General features: G+C 42.8%; 1 protein-coding gene across 2 annotated transcripts; it reads right to left on the bottom strand.

The window, feature by feature from the left end:
• Nucleotides 1–5,340: 5,340 nt before the first annotated feature.
• On the bottom strand, nucleotides 5,341–20,657 carry SNRPC (small nuclear ribonucleoprotein polypeptide C). Of its 2 annotated transcripts, none has more exons than XM_010389607.2 (6): nucleotides 20,450–20,657; nucleotides 20,052–20,094; nucleotides 15,593–15,701; nucleotides 10,783–10,872; nucleotides 8,444–8,548; nucleotides 5,341–5,683 (listed from the first exon to the last, which is right to left on the bottom strand). In XM_010389607.2, the coding sequence occupies exons 1-6, from the start codon at nucleotides 20,617–20,619 to the stop codon at nucleotides 5,559–5,561; spliced, it is 642 nt and encodes a 213-aa protein (XP_010387909.2). In that variant the 5' UTR covers nucleotides 20,620–20,657; the 3' UTR covers nucleotides 5,341–5,558. The 2 variants fall into 2 exon arrangements, with proteins under 2 accessions (XP_010387909.2, XP_030785138.1); XM_030929278.1 differs by lacking the exon at nucleotides 20,450–20,657 and adding an exon at nucleotides 20,246–20,347.
• Between the last annotated feature and the right edge of the window lie 1,859 nt (nucleotides 20,658–22,516).

Genomic DNA, 22,516 nt, shown 5'->3' with positions numbered 1-22,516 from the left:
GCCTATACTAGTTTTATTAGATTTACATCTATTTTTTTCTTTTGAGCAGTTATTTTTAATGTATGTGTCCATGTGTTCATTGCTAGTATACAGAAAAACCATTATTTTTGTGTGTTTATCTTGTACCTTGAAACTTTGCTGAACTCACTCATTAGCTCTTTTTATAGGTTGAAGCAGTATTTTGTAGTATAAGGTCATTTTGTAGATTCCTTGATTTTTTCTTTTTTTAATGAGATGGAGTCTTGCTCTGTCGCCACCCAGACTGGAGTGTAGTGGTGCTTTCAAGACTCACTGTGACTTCGACATCCGGGACTCAAGTGATCCTCCCACCTTGCCTCCCAAAGTGCTGGGATTACAGGTGTGAGTTACCTTCTTGGAATTTTTTATGTACACAATGATGTCATACGCAATTGAGACAATTTTGTTTCTTCCTTTCTGATCTGCATGCCTTTTAATTTTTTCTGGTAGCTAAAACTTCAAGTACGTTGTTAAAAAGAGTGCTAAGAGTGGACATTTTTGTCTTATTCCCAAACTTAGGGGCAAAACATTCAGTTTTCACCAACACATAGATCAGCTGTAGATTTCTGTGAATGCTCTTTAACAAGTTGAGGAAGTTGTCTATTTTTCTCTATTTTTATCGTGTTGAATTTTGTCAAATGCTTTGTCTGTATGAAATGCTATGATCGAGAATTTTTCTTATTTAGCCTGTTAACATGGTGGATTAAATTTAACTTTTTTTTTTTTTTGAGGCAGAGTTTTGCTCTTGTTGCCGAGGCTGGAGTGCAATGGCACGATTTCGGCTCACCGCAACCTCCGCCTCCCAGGTTAAAGCGATTCTCTTGCCTCAGCCTCCCAAGTAGCTGAGATTACAGGCAAGCGTCACTGTGCTCTGCTAATTTTGTATTTTTAGTAGAGACAGGGTTTCTCCATGTTGGTCAGGCTGGTCTTGAACTCCTGACCTCAGGTGATCCACCTGCCTCAGCCTCCCAAAGTGCTGGGATTACAGGCGCTAGCCACCGCGCCCAGCAATAATTTTTTTTTTTTTTTTTTTTTTTTTTTGAGACAGAGTTTTGCTCTTGTTGCCCAGGCTGGAGTACAATGGCATGATCTCCACTCACTGCAACGTCCACCTCCTGGGTTCAAGTGATTCTCCTGCCTCAGCCTCCCTAGTAGCTGGGATTGTAGGCATGTGCCACCACGCCCAGCTAATTTTGTATTTTTAGTAGACACATGGTTTCTCCATGTTGATCAGGCTGGTCTCAAACTCCCGACCTCTGGTGATCTGCCCGCCTCAGCCTCCCAAAGTGTTGGGATTACAAGCGTGAGCCACCACGCCTGGCCTAATGATTCTCAAATACTGAATCAGCCTGCATCCCTGAAACAGATCTTTTGGTCATGGTATATAATGTTCATATATTGCTGAATTCTGATTGCCAATATTTGGTTAAGGATTTGTGTGCATTTCCTAGATGGCTGATGTTGAACACCTTTTCATAGGTTTTTGGCCATTTGTAAATCTTCTTTGGAAACAATGTCTGTACAGATCTCTTGTCGATTTTTTAATTGTCTTTTTGTTGAGTTATATTTCTTTATATATTGTAGATACAAGTCCGTTACACGATATATTATTTGCAAAACTTTCTCCCATTCTATGAGTTGTCTTAACTTTCCTGATAGAAAAATGAAGTGCAGGCTGGGCGCGGTGGCTCACGCCTGTAATCCCAGCACTTCAAGAGGCCGAGGTGGGCAGATCACCTGAGGTCAGGAGTTCAAGACTAGCCTGGCCAACATGGTGAAACCCAGTCTCTACTAAAAATACAAAAAAGTTAGCCAGGCGTGGTGGCGCACGTGTGTAGTCCCAGCTACTCAGGTGGCTGAGGCAGGCGAATCGCTTAAACCTGAGAGGTAGAGGTTGCAGTAAGCTGGGATTGTGCCACTGTACTCCAGCCTAGGCAACAGAGCGAGACTCCATCTCAAAAACAAACATAAAAAAAGACAAAGAAAAATGAAGTGCAAAAAAATTAGATGATATCCAGTTTATCTTCCCTCCACTTGTGCTGCTGTGCTTTTGGTGTCGTATCTGGGAAATCACTGCCTAATCTGAAGACATGAAGATTTACATCTACATTCTCTTCTAAGATTGTATAGTTTTAGCTCTTACATTTAGGAATATGATCCATGTTAATATGACCCATATATAATTTTTTTTTTTTTTTTTGAGATGGAGTCTCACTCTGTCGCCCAGGCTGGAGTGCAGTGGCACGATCTCGGCTTACGGCAAGCTCCGCCTCCTGGGTTCACGCCATTCTCCCACCTCAGCCTCCCGAGTAGGTGGGACGACAGGCGCCCACCACCTTGCCCGGCTAGTTTTTTCGTATTTTTAGTAGAGACGGGGTTTCACCGTGTTAGCCAGGATGGTCTCGATCTCCTGACCTTGTGATCCGCCTGTCTCGGCCTCCCAAAGTGCTGGGATTACAGGCATGAGCCACCGTGCCCGGCATAATTTTTATATATGGTATGATGCAAGGAATCGACTTCATAATTTTACATGTGGATATCCAGTTGTCCTAGCAACATTTGTTGAAAACATCATTTTCCCCATTGAATTGTCCTGGTGAAAATCAACTGATGACAGATGTTAAGGGTTTATTTCTGGACTCTTAATTCTATTTCATTTATCTATATGTCTATTCTTATGCAAGTACCACAGTGTCTTGATTAATGTAGTTTTGTAATAAGTTTTAAAATAAAGAATCTATTGGCTGGGCGCGTGGTTCATACCTGTAATCCCAGCACTTTGGGAGGCCGAGGCGGGCAGATCACGAGGTCAGGAGATGGAGACCATCCTGGCTAACACAGTGAAACCCCGCCTCTACTAAAAATAGAAAAAAAAAAATTAGCTGGGCATGATGACAGGCGCCTGTGGTCCCAGCTGCTGAGGAGGCTGAGGCAGGAGAATGGCGTGAACCCAGGAAATGCAGCTTGCAGTGAGTCAAGATCACGCCACTGCACTCCAGCCTAGGCGACAGAGTGAGACTCCATCTCAGAAAAAAAAAAAAAGGATAGCCGCAAACAATACATTGTTAGGTGAACCAATGTGTAGAACAATGTGTATCTTGGAGATCTTTTCCTATTGGTACACAGAACTTCCTTATACTGTTTTAACAGGCATAGTATATGGAACTGTGTATTGATGCATGTATATGCAACATGGTATATGCAACTGTATTATACTTAAATCAGCCCCCTATCATTGGACATCTATATTATTTCCAATCTTTTGCTGCAATACATAATACACATACATGTCAGTCATTTCATACATGTGCAAGTCTACCTGCAGGATAAATTTCTAGACATGAAAATACTAGGTCATAGATACAGTTATTATAATTCTGATAGATACCGCCAAATTGCCTTCCCAGAGGGTATAATAGTTTTCATTCCCACTTGCAATATGAGTTTTAAGGTTTTTTGTTTGTTTTTTTCTCGAGACGGAGTCTTGCTCTGTCACCCAGGCTAGAGTGCAATGGTGCAATCTTGGCTCACAACCTCCGCCTCCTAGGTTCAAGCAATTATCCTGCCTCAGCCTCCCGAGTAGCTAGGATTACAGGCGCACACCACCACACTCAGCTAATGTTTTGTATTTTTTAGTAGAGACGGGGTTTCACCATGTAGGCAGACTGGTCTCAAACTCCTGACCTTGTGATCTGCCCACCTCGGCCTCCCAAAGTGCTGGGATTACAGGCATGAGCCACCACGCCCAGCCGAGAATTTAAGTTTTACACTTCACTGAATATGAACAGTGCCAATGGCTTCCTTTCTAGATGCTTCCCTGAAAATATGCTACTTTTACAGCCTACTTATGTAACAAACAGAATTCTAAAAACACATTCTGGGCCAGCCACAGTGACTTACCCCTGTAATCCCAGCACTTTGGAAGGCCAAGGCAGGAGGATCACTTGAGCCCAGGAGGTCAAAGCTGTAGTAAGCTATGACTGAGCCACTGCACCCCAGCCTGGGCAATAGAGTGAGAGCCTATCTCAAAAAAATAAACAAATAAAAGCACCTTCTGTAATATAGAAATCTGTGTAATTTTACTAATGCTACAGAAAGTTTTCAGGCCAGGTGTAGTGGCTCACGCCTGTTACCCCAACACTTCAAGAGGCTGAAGCAAGAGGAATGCTTGAAACCAGGAGTTCCAGACTAGCCTGGCCAATATTGTGAGACACTATCTCTAATTTAAAGTTGTTTGGGTTGCTTTTTGGTTTTTTTTGAGATGGGGTCTCGCTCTGTCTCCCAGGCAGTAACAGTGTAATAATCTCAGCGCACTGCAACCTCCGCCTCCCAGGCTCAAGCGGAATCCTCCTACCTCAGCTTCTAGAGTAGCTGGGACTACAGGCGTGTGCCACCACACCCAGCTTATCTTTGTATTTTTTTGTAAAGATGGGGTTTCCCCATGTTGCCCAGGTTGGTCTCAAACTCATGGGCTCAAGCAATCCACCCGTCTCAGTCTCCCAAAATGCCGGGATTACAGGCGTCAGCTATCACACTTGGCCCTTTAGTTATTATTATTTTTGATTATTATTATGTCATTTATTTATTTTTTTGGAGACTCTGTTGCCCAGGCTGGAGTACAGTGGCACAATCTCGGCTCACTGCAACCTCTGCCTCCCAGGTTCAAGTGATTCTCCCACCGCAGCCTCTTGAGTAGCTGGGATTACAGGCACGTACCACCATGCCTGGCTAATTTTTGTATTTTTAGTAGAGATGGGGTTTCACCACATTGTTCAGGCTGGTCTGGAACTCCCGACCTCAGGTGATCTGCCCGCCTCAGTCCTCAAACTGCTTGGATTAGAGGCGTGAGCCACCATGCCCGGCCTTAAAGTTATTTTTTAAAATAACTTTAAATACGTTTTTTAAAAAGGAGAAACTTTTCACATTATTTGAGCCCAAGGAAGAGGGGAGCTGAGAGAAAGGAGGAGAAGCTGAGTTTAGGGCAATTCTTGCCATTCTTAGCTGACACGCACACAACAGGAACTATTTTCCCTTACTTCAGCATAAAAGACTTAAAATTTTCCACTTACTATACAAAGTGTTATTCATGTGAAAAATTAATCGAGCTGTTGATTGATTTAACCAACAAAAGCTCTGCAAGTGCTAGATTTAGTGCTGTACAAGATGACTTTACTAATAAAGGGAGGATGCCTGAAGAGATTTACTATATAGCTAAGGAAAAATAATCTCACGCAGAGGATATGCTGAAGAGATAATTAGCTAGAGAAACAGAACTGGAATGTTTCATTTCCTTTATGATACACAGAAAACACGGAGAGGAGGAAAAGAAAGAGTTGACAATTTTATTTTCACATTTCCCAATATAAATGAAAACTGCATCTTTTTTGTCCTACTTCTCCCCTCCAAAACTATTCTCTGATAGGACAGGGGAGCAAGTCTTCCCTATGCTGTTTAGAAAACTCAGTATTACAGCAGCATGATCTCCTGGTGAAGCAGAACAGGTAATATAAAACTGATACAATGAGGCCTCCCCTCTATCCTTATCTGTCTGGTCGAGTCATTCCGGGCCGAGTGGGCACCATCATGGGACGGGCAGGAGGTCTCATCATTGGGGGCCCAGGCATCATTGGCATGTGGCCTCCCATGGGCGGCCTCATTCCAGGAGCTGCAGGACAAAACAAAGAAGAGGGAAAAAAAGGGAGTCAGAAAATATTATTTAGGGAGAGTTTGATGGGACTTCAATTAAGAACAAAAAACGTAGCCCCCCTTGCAAAATACTGGAAAAAAGACATACGTGACAGAAGAAATGCAACAAATTTATCACATCTGTAAATTACTTAGACATTCTCAGACAAAAAAACAAAAAGGTCAACACAAGAACCATATGGGAATCATGATCTAATGATAGTAAGGGGAAACTATTAATAGACTGCTTTCCAGAAATCACCAGGGACACTAGTTCCCTAAACTGACCTTTTTTTCTCACTCAGGGAAATTCACAACTAAGTCACATGTTTTTCAGTCAGCTCTTTTAATCAGTGATATCCACCATATAACCAGGAGCTATTTCCTGAATGTACACAGGCACAGAGGACAATCTTGCCACTAAGCGTTTGTTCGGAGTTGTAGGAAAGGTAAGCAGGAGGCCCATGCTGGGAACCTGTTAGTAACCATACTTAGCTCAAGTCAAGAAAAATAATAGGCAATAATGTGATTTATAACAATTAGTGCACACAAAAATCTGATTTTTCTAATGCATTTCAGAAACTATTAATGAATTTTTTAAGTGTCCCATCAATAAACCAGCCAAATAAATGAGCCAGGGAGGGGAAGGCAGGCAGAGGGGTCGGAGAGGAACACAGGTAGTTTCAATGGAATCGATAATGTTCTACTTCTCAGCTGGGTGGTGGGTTCATGGATATTAATTTTACTATTATGCCCCATAATTTCATGTTATCTATATTCTTTTTAAACATCAAATTTTACCAATTTATTTTTAACTAAATAATTTGGATTAAAGGTTTGCAGCAAAGGGTTCAAGAGAAAACTACATTCAAACTTGAATATAGCCTTATCACAAATAGTGAAACACAAGAATATGCAAAGACACAAAATCCAACAGGTACAGAATTTAAGACCAATTTAAACAGGAACAGAGAATACTACTAACTTCTAAATACCACATAAAAGCCCATGCTTAACCTATATTTAAGAATTTCTTAGAGGAAATGGATGGACATAGACCAAAGATTAAAAACTGGCAACTTGTTTTCTTTGGTTTCCATAGTGGATTTACTTTGAATCAGTTGACAACATTGGGATTTCATACGAAAGAGTAGATTCCTTTTTTCTTTTAAACTTTTTATTATGGAAATGTTCAAACATACACAAGAATAGTAAAGAAGAGTATAATGAACATCCATGTATCCATCATCCAGCTTCAACAATTATCCACTCATGGACAACTTTATCTCTACTCGCCACCCATTCCTATCCCTGTCCACCCTCTAACTACTCAATTATTTTAACACAAATCCCACAATCTTATCATTTTATCCTGGCTTGAAAAAACAGAAAACAAAAAGCAAACTCAGGAGAAAAGGCAACACCAAGCCTGTATTCTCGAATGTCAACCACAGGCTGAAGCTGAGTTCTAGAAACCTTCTTTAGACGAATCATGCATTCCCCAGTTCACCACATCCCTAAAACCTCTAAGAATTTGAATTTGTGAGCCTGGGTTAAGGAAGCTAAAGTCATTGAAGTCATTTTGATTGTGCTTTGGGCTCACAAGTCAGTAAGGCAGGAACTCTCTTTATCTATACTCTCCCCTTCCTCTAAGTGATACCCACAGCAGACATACTGATACTTCTGCCTAGGAAGCTACTCTAGTAACTTTGCAGCTTGTTTTTCCAGAGGAGTTGGAGGTGTCGGTCACATCTGTTCCCAAACCTGATTATGTCAGTTGTAGTTATTACTCTAATTATATATATATAATTTTTCTGCAAACCAATTAAATGAGTGTGAAAAGAGAACAGCTTCTATGAAAACTAACTTAATACTTAGGAAGACTCAGATAAACTATCACCAAAAAATGCTCAACAATTTGGTAGGCAAAATAATCATAAAAGATTGGAACTAGATTATATCACAAGGTTTCAGAACACTTCAAAGAAATGAAACTAAAGTTGGTGGAGGATGTGTTATAGTTATGGCTTACTGGTTAATGCAATAAATATACAGTGTTCCAATCATTAGACACACTCTTAAAGCAAAGGTCCTGCTCATGTATCAGAAAGATTTGCAAATTAACGTATGTTTAAACTGACATTAAAATAAAACGTTTGAAGTGTAAGATTTTCTACCCCTCCCCAAATAAAAAACCAACCACCAGGCTGAAAGCTTTTTAATATAATGATGTGGCCAAGTTAAACTGCAAGATTAAACAAGCAACAAGAGGTGGCTCTGCTCCAAATCAAAACTGAGAAAATGTATCCATAACCTTCCCCCTCCCCACAAAATGGAACAAGTTCATCAACCCTTCTCTTCAGTATAAATGGCCAAAAGCCAGGGTGAGGCAAGGAAACAGAAGAGAAGAAAATAAAAACAGACGCAACCTATCCTGCTTTTAGTAGCACAAGGTCACTGGATACCATCCAATTATAATGATAAACCAAGTATTTCTTTTTCTTTACCATTAATAATTGACCAAATTTAATTTGTTACAATAATACATTTAGACAGCTAATTAGACAATTTATGTAAATATTCCACCCTCAGAAGTGGAGCACAACTCCCCATTTTCAAGCTTTGGCTACACATACTAACTTCCTTCCATTAAGTGTCAGTTATGCATAGTGACTAAACTAAATGGAGCAAACTAGAAACACAATGGAGCAAACTAGAAAGACAAGACATTCAAACTTACCAGGTCCCACTGGCATCATCCCAGGAGGAGGAGGGCCCATCATTGGCATCATGGGAGGGCCCCCCATATGGGGTGCTGGCATCATACCAGGGCGAGGAGGACCCGCTGAAATAAAGAATGGAGCCTGTGGTTAAGGTGTGCTCACATATTAACATTTTCTCTTCTCTTTCTTTTCTTTTTTTAGACGGGAGTTTCACTCTTGTTGCCCAGGCCAGAGTGCGATGACACGATCTCGGCTCACCGCAACCTCTGCCTCCCAGGTTCAAGCAATTCTCCTGCCTCGGCTTCCCGAGTAGTTGAGATTACAGGCATGTGCCACCGTGCCCAGCTAATTTTGTATTTTTAGTAGAGACAGGGTTTCACCATGTTGGTCAGGCTGGTCCCGAACTCCCAACCTCAGGTAATCTATCCACCTCAACCTCCCAAAATGCTAGGATTACAGACATTAGCCACTGCACCCAGCAACATTTTCTCTTCTTAATCAAACTAAAAGGATCTCATGAACTCCTTCATATAAGTCTGCCTAGACAGAAGAATAAAATAAAGTCAGATTCCCTAGGTTAAGAAAAATCAAGATTTTAATTTAAAAAAACAAAACAAGGGGATGGAGAGGTTGTACCTTCTATAGGGCTTGTGACAAAAAGCTGATGGACTTAAGCCTTAAGTATTTAATTTCAGATCCCTTTGTAAAAAATGAAAACATGGTTTTAAAAGATTCTTTGGAAATACAAAGACTTATATGCAGGGATGTTCCTGACAGTATCATTTACAATACCTAAAATTTGGAACAACTTAAATATCCAATAAGAAAATAGTGAGGCAGGCTGGGGGTGGTGGCTTAAGCCTGTAATCCCAGCACTTTGGGAGGCTGAGGCGGGCAGATCACGGGAGGTCAGGAGTTCGGGACCAGCCTGGCCAACATGGCAAAACCCCATCTCTACTAAAAATACAAAATTAGCTGGGCATGGTGGCATGCACCTGCAATCCCAGTTACTTGGGAGGCTAAGGCAGGAGAATCACTTGAATCCAGGGAACCCAGGAGGCGGAGGTTGCAGAGAGCTGAGATCATGTCACTGCACTCTAGCCTGGGCGACAGAGCAAGACTCTATCTCAAAAAAAAAAAAGAAAGAAAGAAAGAAAATAGTGAGGTAAATTATGGTAAATTCATACCATAGACTATTCTGCTATCAAAAATAATGGAGTTGAGTGTCAGCCAGTCAAGGTAGAAAAGGAGAGAGAAGTAACCTTGGAGTTGCTATGGGCTGAGGCCTGACCAGGTCCTAGGATGGCAGGTGCCCAGAAAAGGTTTGGCAGGACATTAGTGGTCCACCTACATTAGTGTGCAACTATTACAAACAGCCTACTTCCCTGGGTTTATACTCGCGACTGTGTACAAGATTGAGTCTAGGTCCTGTATGTGATTTCAGTCTGACCCCTCCCAGGAGAGCCACAGTACAGTACGATCCAGTGCAGCACTCAATCTCCTCTTGTTTGTCACACAGAAACAACAAACTTTCCCAGAAAGCTGGGCCCATGATCCACTTTACTTTCAATGATCTAATTCTTACCTTTCTTTTTTTTTTCTTTGAGACACAGTCTTGCTGTGTTGCCCAGGCTGGAGTGCAGTGGGGTGATCTCAGCTCAATGCAACCGCCACCATCCAGGTTCAAGCAACTCTCCTGCCTCAGCCTTCTGAGTAGCTAGGACTACAGACGTGCACCACCACGCCCAGCTAATTTTTGTATTTTTAGTAGGGATGGGGTTTCACGATGTTGGCCAGGCTGGTCTTGAACTCCTGACCTCAGGTGATCCACCTGCCTCAGCCTCCCAAAGTGTTGGGATTACAGGTGTGAACCACCACACCCAGCCTAATTCTTATGTTTCTAAGATACAGATTTTGGTGTTAGGTGGGTTAGAAAATAGGGCAAAAGACTAACGAGTTTATCAGCTATTTCAGTCCTCTAGTGCTGTGCTCATAGAGTAAATAATTTAATGTACCTAGCAACTCCTATTCATGTATTAGCTCATCTAATCAGAGGTTCATTCTGAGCTTTCTTTCCATTTAAATCTGTCTTAGATCCACAACTGGGATGCCACAAATACAGTACTTAGTGACAATGCAATCAAAAGTTAACTCTAAAGTTATTTTAGAAATCATATCACTAAAGTTGTTTGCTATTACTACATGCATCTATATTCAACATTTATATATTTATACATTTATATTACTATCTACATACAAATGCAACAGCATTTGAAAGCCAACGGTGAGATAATGTAACCTAATAAAAGGATAGCCTGCCCCATCACACCCTTTAAGATTAAAACTTTAAACTTACGAAGGCTGGGGGGAGGTGGTATCATCGCCCCTGCAGGAGGAGGAGCAGAGAATGGAGTAGGAGGTATCTTTCCTTGTTGAAATGCAGCCGCTTTGGAGATGAGGGCGAGAAAAAAAAAAAAAGATGAATAAGAATTCAACAACCCAGTAACTAAAATAACCACTTTCTTTTAAGTCTTTGGTGGTTCCAATTACTTTACTCTTGCTAGCTGTCCTCTAAAATTATTACATCATGGTTCTACAGTTTTAAAATCATTTTTAGGTATTCAGCAGCTAAAATTGCAATTAATTGGTTTATTGATTCATGTTTTCTACTTAGCATTTCTTTTTTTTTTTTTTGAGACGGAGTCTCGTTCTGTCGCCCAGGCTGGAGTGCAGTGGCCGGATCTCAGGTCACTGCAAGCTCCGCCTCCCGGGTTTACGCCATTCTCCCGCCTCAGCCTCTCGAGTAGCTGGGACTACAGGCGCCCACCACGTTTCTTGTATTTTTTAGTAGAGACGGGGTTTCACCGTGTTAGCCAAGATGGTCTCGATCTCCTGACCTCGTGATCCGCCCATCTTGGCCTCCCAAAGTGCTGGGATTACAGGCTTGAGCCACCACGCCCGGCCTCTATGGCTAAATTAAATATGGGAGACTGGAGTAAAAATGTCCTGCCTATCAATGTCTTTTCTTTTTGAGACAGAGTCTCACTGTCACCCATGATGTAATGCAGCGACACAATCGCAGCTCACGGCAGCCTCGACCTCCTGGGCTCAGGTGATCCTCTCGCTTCATCCTCCTGAATAGCTACAGGTGCATGGCACTATGCCTGGCTAACTTTTGTATTTTTTGTAGAGACTGGGTTTCACCAAATTGCCCAGGCTAGTCTCAAACTCCTGAGTTCATGCAATCCACTCATCTTAGCTTACCAGAGTGCTAGGATTATAGGCATGAGCCACCATGCCTGGCCCTATCAATATCTTTTACCAAAGAGGAAGAGTCATCTTTAATCTGTAGATGTAGTTTATAACCAATTCAAGCCATTCGTAGTTTTGTTTGAAAAAGTGTATGTAATACATGCTCAAAAAGCTAGGCTTTATAAAATTTCTATCCTTCCTATGTATGCTGTCCTAGGTCAAAATAATACACTATGTTGGTTTACCAGTTTGGAAATCAATGCACTAAACTAGGATATTCAAAACATACAAAGATTTCAAACTATAAGCCTGCCCCAAAAGAGTTACGATTTTTAAGAAAATCTAATACAATCAATTAAAATTTTTTTTTCAGATGAAGCATAAGAGAAAACAAGAGAAACTGAAGATCATCTATATTTGGTTTTAGAAAAGAATCACAAATAAATATTAGAATACACACTTACAAAGTCTGTTCCTGACATAAGCTGTCCATAGCCCATCCCACTCCACCCCCACCAATGCAAAGGAAATCAAATTACTCATCAATTACTGATAATTCATGGGATCAGATCAAAAAAGTGACCTAAGTGGAGATTTATGAATAGCTTATTATCCATATGCCTCTGAACAAAGCCTGTGCGATCACAGGGATTATATCCCAATATGGACTTTTTCAATCAAAAAGGCCTCTCTCACATCTTTTGTAGGAGGACAGCTTGTAAAGCCTGAAGTGGGGGAAGCAAAGTCACAGACTTAGTAGCAGGCTCTATGTCAACATAATCAGGGATTTCATGAGTGTGTCCCTGAGGGGCTCCCCCACTCTTCTCAAAAAGTCCTCCACTAAAAATGTTTATTATTCTGACTATCCTTAAAACAAAAACAAACACATGTACTCAAGCTGAGTGCAGTGGCTCCTGCCTGTAATCCTAGCACTTTGGGAGGTTGAGGCAGGAGGATCTCTTGAGTTCCAGAGTTAAAGACTAGCTTGGGCAACATAGTGAGACCCCGTTTCTACAAAAACTAAAGATTAGCTGGGAATGGTGGTGTGCACCTGTAGTCCCAGCTACCTGGGAGGCTGAGGCAGGAGGAATGCTTGAGCCCAGGAGTTCAAGGCTACAGTGAGCTATGATCAGGCGACTGCACTCCAGCCTGCGTGACAGAGTAAGACCCTATCTCTAAAAAAATTAAAATTTAAATTAAAAAAAAGTTTATTCATCCTAAATTATTTTGCTGCCTATGGAAAGTAACTACAGAATATACTGTAAATCTTTTCATGCTAAGAAATTTCTAACATCTTTTCAAATAAGGGGAAAAGATTACATCATGGTTTATTTTTTCATATGCAGTGGGACAATGGGGCAGGTGTGGTGGCTCATGCCTATAATCCCAACACTTTTGGAGGCCCAGGCAGGAGGATTGCTTGAGGCCAGGAGTTCAAGACCAGCCTGAGCAACAAAGTGAGATCCCATCTCTATACAAAATTTTACAAAATTAACCTAGCATAGTGGTGTGTACCTGTAGTCCTAGCTACTCAGGAGGCCAAGACCGGAGGATCACCTGAGCCCAGAAATTTGAGGCTGCAGTGAGCTTTGATTATACGACAGCACTCCAGTCTGGGCAACAGAGTGAGACTCAGTTTTTTAAAAAAATTGGGACTGGGCATGGTGGCTCACGACTGTAATCCCACCACTTTGGGAGGCCAAAGTAGGTCAATACTTGAGGTCAGTAGTTCAAGACCAGCCTGGCCAACATGGTGAAACCCCATTTCTACCAAAAACAAAAAAAATTAGCCAGGTGTGGTGGTGTGCGCCTGTAGTCCTAGCTACTCGGGAGGCTGAAGCAGGATACTCACTTGAACCCAGGAGGCAGAGGTTGCAGTGAGCTGAGATCGCTCCAGCCTGGGCAACAGAGCAAGACTCAATCTCAAAAAAATAAATATATAAAATAAATAAATAAAATCAATTTAAAAAACTGGGACAATGTCTGAGGTTTGCTCCATAATAATCCAGGAAGGAGAAGGAGTAGGTGACAGTATTCAGTGTCTCTCTTGGCCAGAAACAATTTTGCCTCCCAGGGACACTACACAATGCCTGGAGATATTTTTAGTAGTCACAACTGGAGATTGGTACTGGCATCTAATTAGCAGATGCCAGGCATGCTGTCAAAAATCCTGCAACGCACAGAAAGATCCCCACAGCAAAAGATTATCCAGCCTTAAACGACAACAGTATCAAGGTTGAGAAACTCAGAATAAATGCAACAAGAGTGCTACAGCTGAGTGATGAGAAATGAAGGGTTAGGAAATTCAGAATGGGAGGTTCATTAAGCTTGTCTATTTTTTTTTTTTTTTTCAGACAGAGTCTCGCTCTATCGCCCAGGCCAGAATGCAGTGGTGAGACCTTGGCTCACTGCAACCTCCGCCTCCTGGGTTCAAGCGATTCACCTGCCTAAACCTCCCGAGTAGCTGGGATTACAGGCATGCGCCACCACACCCAGCTAATTTTGTATTTTTCGTAGAGACAGGGTTTCTCCACATTGGTCAGGCTGGTCTCGAACTCCTGATCTCAGGTGATCCATCCACCTCGGCCTCCCAAAGTGCTGGGATTACAGGCGTGAGCCACCACACCCAGCACCCACTTGTCTATTTTATTTGAAAATTTTCACAATAGTTTTGCCTTTTTATTATTTATTAATTATTACTATTGTTTTGAGACAGAGTCTTACTCTGTCGCCCAGACTGCAGTGCAGTGCAGTGCAGTGGCGCAATCATAGCTCGCTGCAACCTCCGCTTCCTGGGTTTGAGCTACTTGGGAGACTGCCTCAGTCTCCCAAGTAGCTGGGGCTACAGGCAGGCACCACCATGCCCATCTGAATTTTTTGTATTTTTAGTAGAGATGGGTTTTCGCCATGTTGGCCAGGCTGGTCTCAAACTCCTGATCTCAAATGATCCACCACCTCCTCCTCCCAAAGTGCTGGGATTACAGGCGTAAGCCAGTGTGCCCGGCCAGTTTTGCCTTTTTATTACTTTTTAATTTTAAAAAAATGTTTTGGCTGGGATTACTGGCGTGAGCCACCACACCTGGGCTAATTTTTGTATTTTTAGTAGAGATGGGGTTTCACCATGTTGGCCAGGATGGTCTCCAACTCCTGGCCTCAAGTGATCTGCCCGCCTCAGCCTCCCAAAGTGCTGGGATTACAGGCATTAGCCGCTGCACCTGGCCTACTGCTTTTTTAAAAAGTCACATCACAAAACCCATATTTGCTTGCCAGCTTGGAGTACAATGAATGATTAAGAAAGGCTGTGATTCAAATACACCAGGATGATCTAAACTAAAAATGCAACATCTCCTTCAGTTAGTGTCCTAGACCCAATAAGCCAGAACAAAATGTTCCTAATAATAAGAGCATGGGATGTACAACAGGGATCCGAAACATATTCAGACTATTTTGTTACATCAAGTAATTTCTTTTTGACTAGTACTCTGTCAGGACTACAAATAAAACATTTAAATATAGTCTCAAACTACTTGGGGAAAACCACAATCCCACTCCTCATCTGTTCCTATTAGAATAGGAACACACTTCTAAAACCTGTGGATTAACTACAAAGGGGCTTTATAGAAATTTGCTATAAAATCTGGTGTTAATAGATAAATATTAAGCAACTCCATTCTTCTCTGCCTCACTTCCCCATCTAACCTTATTGCTGTCTCTGATTGCTCTATCCTCAATAATAAATATTAATGTGTTCTTATATCCTTGGGAAACCAATGACCTTCCACTTCTTTCATTCAACATATCCAAATGCTCCTATTTATCATTCAGAATGAGTTGCCTCTGTGAAAAACACCACAGACAGGGACAAGAAAGAATAGGACCATTTTACCACATCAGAACAAGAGACTGAAGCATACTTGTTTTGTCAATCAGGCTCTGAGCCTGCTCTTCCATCCATTTCTGATAATAGTCTTTCACATTCTCTTTGTGTTTCCTTCCACTGCAGTGTGTCTTTCTCACAGATGGCTGCAAAATAAAAAGATCATATCAGACATAGAAACAAATGTCCAACACTAAAAATTTAATAAAGTTTTGCCTTTATATAAAGTAATGTGTCTAGTATCAGCAGCATTAGCTGGCTGCTACAGTATTACTTAAAAACATTATCCAGCAACATACTGTGGTAATTTTTTTACTATATTATCTAGACCAGAGGTCAGCAAACTATGCCCCATTGGCCAGCCACTGGCTTTTGTGTTAAAAAAAAAAAAAAAGTATTGGAACACAACCACATTTATCTCTATCTACCTTTTTTTTTTTTTGAACAGGGTCCTGCTCTGTTGCCCAGGATGGAATGCAATAGCACGATCTCAGCTCACTGCAGCCTCAACCATCCGGGCTCAAGCAATCATCCCACCTCAGCCTCCTGAGTTGCTGGGACTAGAGACACGAGCCACTATGACCAGCCAACTTAATTTTTGTAGAGATGACGTCTCACAATGTTGCCCAGGCTGGTCTCAAACCCCTAGGCTCAAGTGATCCTCTCACCTTGGCCTTCCAAAGTGCTGTGATATTACAGGTGTGAGCCACAGAGCCCAGCACATTTATTTACATATTGGCTACAGCTTCTCTCTACGAGGAACAGTTGAGTAACTGCAGCAAAGGTGGTGGTCCCAGCTACTTGGGAAGCTAAGGTGGGAAGGACGTTTAAGCGTAAGAGATCAAGGCTACAGTGAGCCAAGATCACTCCACTACACTCCAGCCTGGGTGACAAAGCAAAATCCTATCTCAAAAAAAAAAAAATGTTCCTGGCTGGGCACAGTGGCTCCAGCCTATAATCCCAGCACTTTGGGAGGCCGACGCGGGTGGATCACGAGGTAAGATCGAGACCATCCTGGCTAACATGGTGAAACCCTGTTTCTACTAAAAATACAAAAAATTAGCCAGGCATGGTGGCAGGCGCCTGTAGTCCCAGCTACTCAGGAGGCTGAGGCAGGAGAATGGCATGAACCCAGGAGGCGGAGCGTGCAGTGAGCCAAGATTGTGTCATTGCACTCCAACCTGGGAGACACAGAGAGACTCTGTCTCAAAAAAAAAAAAAAAAAAAAATTATTCCTTGTCCTCCCAACCACTGCTTACATTAATACAACAATGATGCCTTAAGCCTAACAACAAAATCATGACTAGCAGCCAGTCGCAGTGGCTCACACCTATAATCCCAGCACTTTGGGAGGCCAAAGTGGGCAGATCACCTGATGTCAGGAGTTCAAGACCACCCTGGCCAACAAGGTGAAACCCTGTCTCTACTAAAAATACAAAAATTAACTGGGTATGATTGCACGCGCCTGTAATCCCAGCTACTCGAGAGGCTGAGGCAGGAGAATCACTTGAATCTGGGAGGTGGAAGTTGCAGTGAACTGAGATCATGCTACTGCACTCCAGACTGGGCAACACAGTGACATTCCATCTCAAAAAAAAAAAAAAAAAATAACTAAAAATCAACCAAAGTCCAAAAGTTACAGCACTGAATGTTTTTACACATTTCTTTCTTTTTTTTGGTTTTTTTTTTTTTTTTTTTTGAGATGGAGTCTCACTATGTCACCCAGGCTGGAGTGCAGTGGCGAGATCTTGGCTTACTGCAACCTCCGCCTCCCAGGTTCAAGCGATTCTCCTGCCTCAGCCTCCCAAGTACCTGGGACGATAGGTATGTGCCACCACAGCCAGGTCATTTTTTTTGTATTTTTGGTAGAGATGGGGTTTCACTACATTGGCCAGGCTGGTCTTGAACTCCTGATCTCGTGATCCGCCCACCTTGGCCTCCCAGTGCTGGGATTACAGGAGTAAGCCACCATGCCCGGCTGTTTTTACACATTTCTAAGTCCACTACAGGGATCTGTAAAATCAATCACCATAGAAATTTTCTATTTTTGCAAGACATCACTTTAGAAGGAACAAGCGTTCATGACATTTCTCATGAAAAGACATTTTTAATATAAAGAAATACTTTTCAGTTCTCTGAATTCTGGCATTAGCAAGAAAGTGAATAATAGGTATATGAAACTATAATGCCAAAAAAGGGCAGAAAGGCACAGCCCCCTCATTAACAATTTCAGAAAATTATCTCCAGGGGTTTTACCTAGAGAGGGGGTAAAAAAAAAAAAAGGACTAGGGATCTATAAGCACAAACTGACAAGCTACTAAAAATACCAATTTATCAGAGCATTCTACTCCAGGACAATGTATGAAAATACACAGAACTTGGCTGGGCACAGTGACTCTCAGCACTTTGGGAGGCCAAGGCGGGACTGTTTTTTCATGGTGAAACCCCATCTCTACTAAAAATACAAAAACTAGCCGAGTGTGGTGGTGCAGGCCTGTAATCCCAGCTACTCGAGAGGCTGAGACAGGAGAACTGCTTTAACCCGGGATGCAGAGGCTACAGTGAAACAAGGTCGTGCCATTACACTCCAGCCCGGGAAATAAAGCAAGACTCCATCTCAAAAAAAAAAGATAATATACAGAACTGTAACAACGTCTTCAAGAGGAACCACCCGACTTAAATGTTCCACATCTCTACTAATGCTGTACTACATCTGACCATATGTTAGAAAGAATTCCAAATAAAGTGACAATAGAAAAATCACTGGCCAGTTTCTTCCGGCCACTATTCAAGATAATCAAGAGTTATAATTTAGACTAGTCTGGGAAACACAGCGAGGCCTCAGCTGTAAAAAGAGTTATGATTTAATCAGATTTCTACAGAGGCAGCAAAGCATAGAGCTGCAGTGTTCAGGGCACGGTACACAGACATCGAAGGGTCTCTGAGACTCTTTCACGAGGTCTGCAAGGTCAAAGTGTTTTCATAATAGTACTAAGCCATCACTTTCCTTTTTCACTGTATTGACATTTTCATTGATGATGCCAAACTCCTGGTACTTCAGAATGAATCAAGGCAATGGCACCCGACTGTATTAGTGATCACTGTATTCTTCAATGTATGTACTCACAGGGGGAAAACAAGCTAGTTTCACTAAGTGAAATTAATGAAGCAACACAATTATTAATTTTTATTAAATCTCAACCCTTAAGTTCAAGTCTTTTTAATATTCTGAGTGACAAAATGGGAAATATAGACAAAGCACTTGTGTTGCATGCCAAAATATGATGCTCTTTCAAGGAAAAGCAGGCATGTAACTGTTCAAATTATGAGCTCTACCAGCTGCCTCTCTTGAAGTCCTGGGCTCAAGCAATCCTCCTTCCTCGGCCTCCCGAAGTGCTGAAATTACAGGCATGAGCCACCATATCCAGCCCAGCTGCCTCTTTGATGGAACACCATTTTTATTTGAGAGTGACAGGCACAAACCATATATTCAGACTTCTCAAAAATGAATGGAGTGAGCCTGTCACTTCAAAGAGAGCAATGGAAAGTACTGCCAGTGATAGAATTTCAGCTATTAAGCAAAAATCAGAATTTTGGAAAATCTTATCTGCCACCATAAGCTTGACAGCTTCCCAATATTTAAAGATGGTTCTGATTAGATTGTGACATTAATTAATGTGGGTTTTCATTAAATAATCAAATGTGTCCACATTTGAAGCCTGGCACTAACTCAAGTCAATCAACTTTTCCAAATAACCAATGCACATTACAAAATCATGCATGGCAAAGATCCACTCAAGTGCTCTTTAGACCACTAAATTTTTTTTAAGAGGCGGGGTTAGCTGGGTATGGTGGCTCATGCATGTAATCCCAGCACTTTGGGAGGCCAAGGCAAACAGATCACCTGAGGTCCGGAGTTCGAGACCAGCCTGACCAACATGGAGAAACCCCGTCTCTACTAAATATTCAAAATTAGCCGGGCGTGGTGGCCCATGCCGGTAGTCCCAGCTACTCAGGAGGCTAAGGCAGGAGAATCGCTTAAACCCGGGAGGTGTAGGTTGCAGTGAGCCGAGACAGTGCCACTGCACTCAAGCCTGGGCAACAAGAGCAAAACTCCGTCTCAAAAAAAAAAAAAAGCACTAACAAAACATTCTACTTTAACTGCTGTATTATTTGATAAGCAGGTTTTTTTTGTTTTGTTGTCCAGGCTGGAGAGCAGTGCCTGATCATGCCTCACTGCAGCCTGGACCTCAAGCGATTCTCTCATTTCATCCTCTTGCGTAGCTGGGACTACAGGCACACCACCATGCCTGACTTGTTAAGCGGTTTTTAATCAAAGTTACTCTAGGGTGGGAAATAACCTCCAACTATTTTCTACAAGCAGTTGACCTTAAACCTCAGCAGGTGGGAAAGCACAACTTGCATCTTTAAGAAAACACAAAACTCATTTAATTATTACACATAAGGCTTTTTGAAAGTATGGATACGCCACTTACAGAGTCATGGGTGAGGTATGTATCGCAGTAGTCACAATAAAACCTGAAAAGAGATGAAAGGAAGAAAAAAAGAGATGACAACCAGCTAGATGCCCATCCACGGAAGCGCTGTTCATGGAAGATAAAAACCAAGACACAAACAAAAAGCCCGACCTCCTCACGACTCAAAAGCGTCAAAGCGTCGACATACAAACCAGGCTTTTTTTGTTGCCTTAAGCGGGATCCATCTCCACTCTAAAAAGGGGTGTCCAGCGCTCTCCATCTCCCTATCTCCGTTCACCTGCCCCAGATACTCTCCCATCCCATGAGGTTTCAGAAACCAGAACCCGCTCTCCGCTCCTGCATAGGGGCCACAACTAGTGACTACAATCACCCTCAGATTTCGGGGCCCCACTCACTTGGGCATGTTGCTCTGCAGGACGTTGGCCACTCCGTTACGTGACGCCCGGAAATGACGCTCACAGTCAGCGACTACACCGCGGAACCCCACGAGACTAGCGAGAAGACCCGAAGCCCTCGCCACCAGCAGCCGAGCGAGGGGCGGGGCTTTTCCCTTTCTTCCTTTCATCTAATAGGAAGGCGGGAAAGGGGAGCACTACGGGTCGCTACGAGGTTCCACCCAAGCTCTTTTAATCTTGTTTCTCGATGCTTCCGGAAGAGCGTATTTAATCTTTCTGTAAATATCTAATGATTCTCTGCAAAGCGCATGGGGCTGCTATAAATGCTGAAAAAACAGCAGTGAACAAAATGGGTAAAAATTCTTGTCCTCGTGGAGTTGAGATTCTAGTGAAACAAGACAGATATTAAAACCAACAGGAGCCGGTGCCGTGGCTAGCGCCTGGAATCTCAGGTACTCCGGAGGCTGAGGCGGGAGGATCACGTGAGCCCAGGAGTTGGAGACCAGCCCTGGGCAACATAGCGAAACTCTTGTCTCTACAAAAAATTTTAAAACTAGCCGGACGTTGGCCCGACGCGGTGGGTCACGCCTGTAATCCCAGCACTTTGGGAGGCCGAGGCGGGCGGATCGCCTGAGATCAGGAGTTCGACACCCGCCCGGCCAACCTGGTGAAACCCCATCTGTACTAAAAATACAAAAATTAGCTGGGCGTGGTGGCGGGCGCCTCTAATCCCAGCTACTCGGGAGGCTGAGGCAGGAGAATGGCTTGAACCCGGGAGGCGGAGGTTGCAGTGAGCCGAGATCACGCCATTTGCACTCCAACTTGGGCGACAGAGTGAGACTCCGTATCAAAAAAAAAGAATTCGCCGGACGTGGTAGCGCGCGCCTGTGGTCCCACCTACTCGGGGGACTGAGATGAACCCAGGAGGTCATGGCTATAGTGAGTCGTGATCGTGCCACTGCACTCCAGGCTGGGTGACAGAGTGGTACCCTGTCTCAAAAAAATAGTAAATATTTATAGTAGTCGGTTAGGTGGAGCAAAGTGAAGCAGGGAAGAGGGGAGTCCAACTTTACAGATGATAGAGAAAGGTTATCTCTTGCCTTTTTTAAATTTATTTTTTGTTTTTGTTTTTTGAGACGGAGTCTCACTCTGTAGCCCAGGCTGGAGTGCAGTGGCGCGATCTCGGTTCACTGCAAGCTCCACCTCCGGGGTTCAGGCCATTCTCCTGCTTCAGCCTCCCGAGTAGCTGGAACTACAGGCGCCCGCCACCTCGCCCGGCTAATTTTTTGTATTTCTAGTAGAGACGGTGTTTCACCGTGTTAACCACTCTGGTCCTGAAGAACTTCTGACCTCAAGTAATCTGCCCGCCTCTGCCTCCCAAAGTGCTGGGATGACAGGCGTGAGCCACCGCGCCTGGCAGGTAATAATTCTTGTAGGGTTCAAGGAAGAATTACATGTGAAGATCCTTGTAAGTGTTTAATACAGTGTACACACTAACCCCTCCACAAAAGGTAATTATTATTATTATTATTTTTATTTATTTTTTTTTTTTTGAGACGGAGTCTCGCTCTGTCGCCCAGGCTGGAGTGCGGTGGCGCGATCTCCACTCACTGCAAGCTCCGCCTCCCGGGTTCACGCCATTCTCCTGCCTCAGCCTCCCGTGTAGCTGAGACTACAGGCGCCCGCCACCGCGCCCGGCAAATTTTTGTATTTTTAGTAGAGACAGGGTTTCACCGTGTTAGTCAGGATGGTCTCGATCTCCTGACCTCGTGATCCGCCCGTCTCGGCCTCCCAAAGTGCCGGGATTACAGGCTTGAGCCACCGCGCCCGGCCAGGTAATTATTAAATAGAAAGAAATTGATAGAAGTGACTTTTGTAGAAGAAGTAACTTCTACCCTACGTTCTCTAATGGTAGAATTGCAACCAAATAATAATAATAATTGCTAGTTTATTTGAATGTTTACTATGTCATAGGTTCTTTAAACGCATTGATTTACTTAATCCATTCAACAACCCTATTTCAGATGAGGAAACTGACCTTTAGAAATAGTAAGTACCACAAAGATT

Source organism: Rhinopithecus roxellana, chromosome 4 (assembly GCF_007565055.1).
Source record: "Rhinopithecus roxellana isolate Shanxi Qingling chromosome 4, ASM756505v1, whole genome shotgun sequence".
NCBI lineage: Eukaryota > Metazoa > Chordata > Mammalia > Primates > Cercopithecidae > Rhinopithecus > Rhinopithecus roxellana.
The sequence above is the reverse complement of the archived record's forward strand: the minus strand, read 5'-3'. Positions and strand labels throughout refer to the sequence as shown.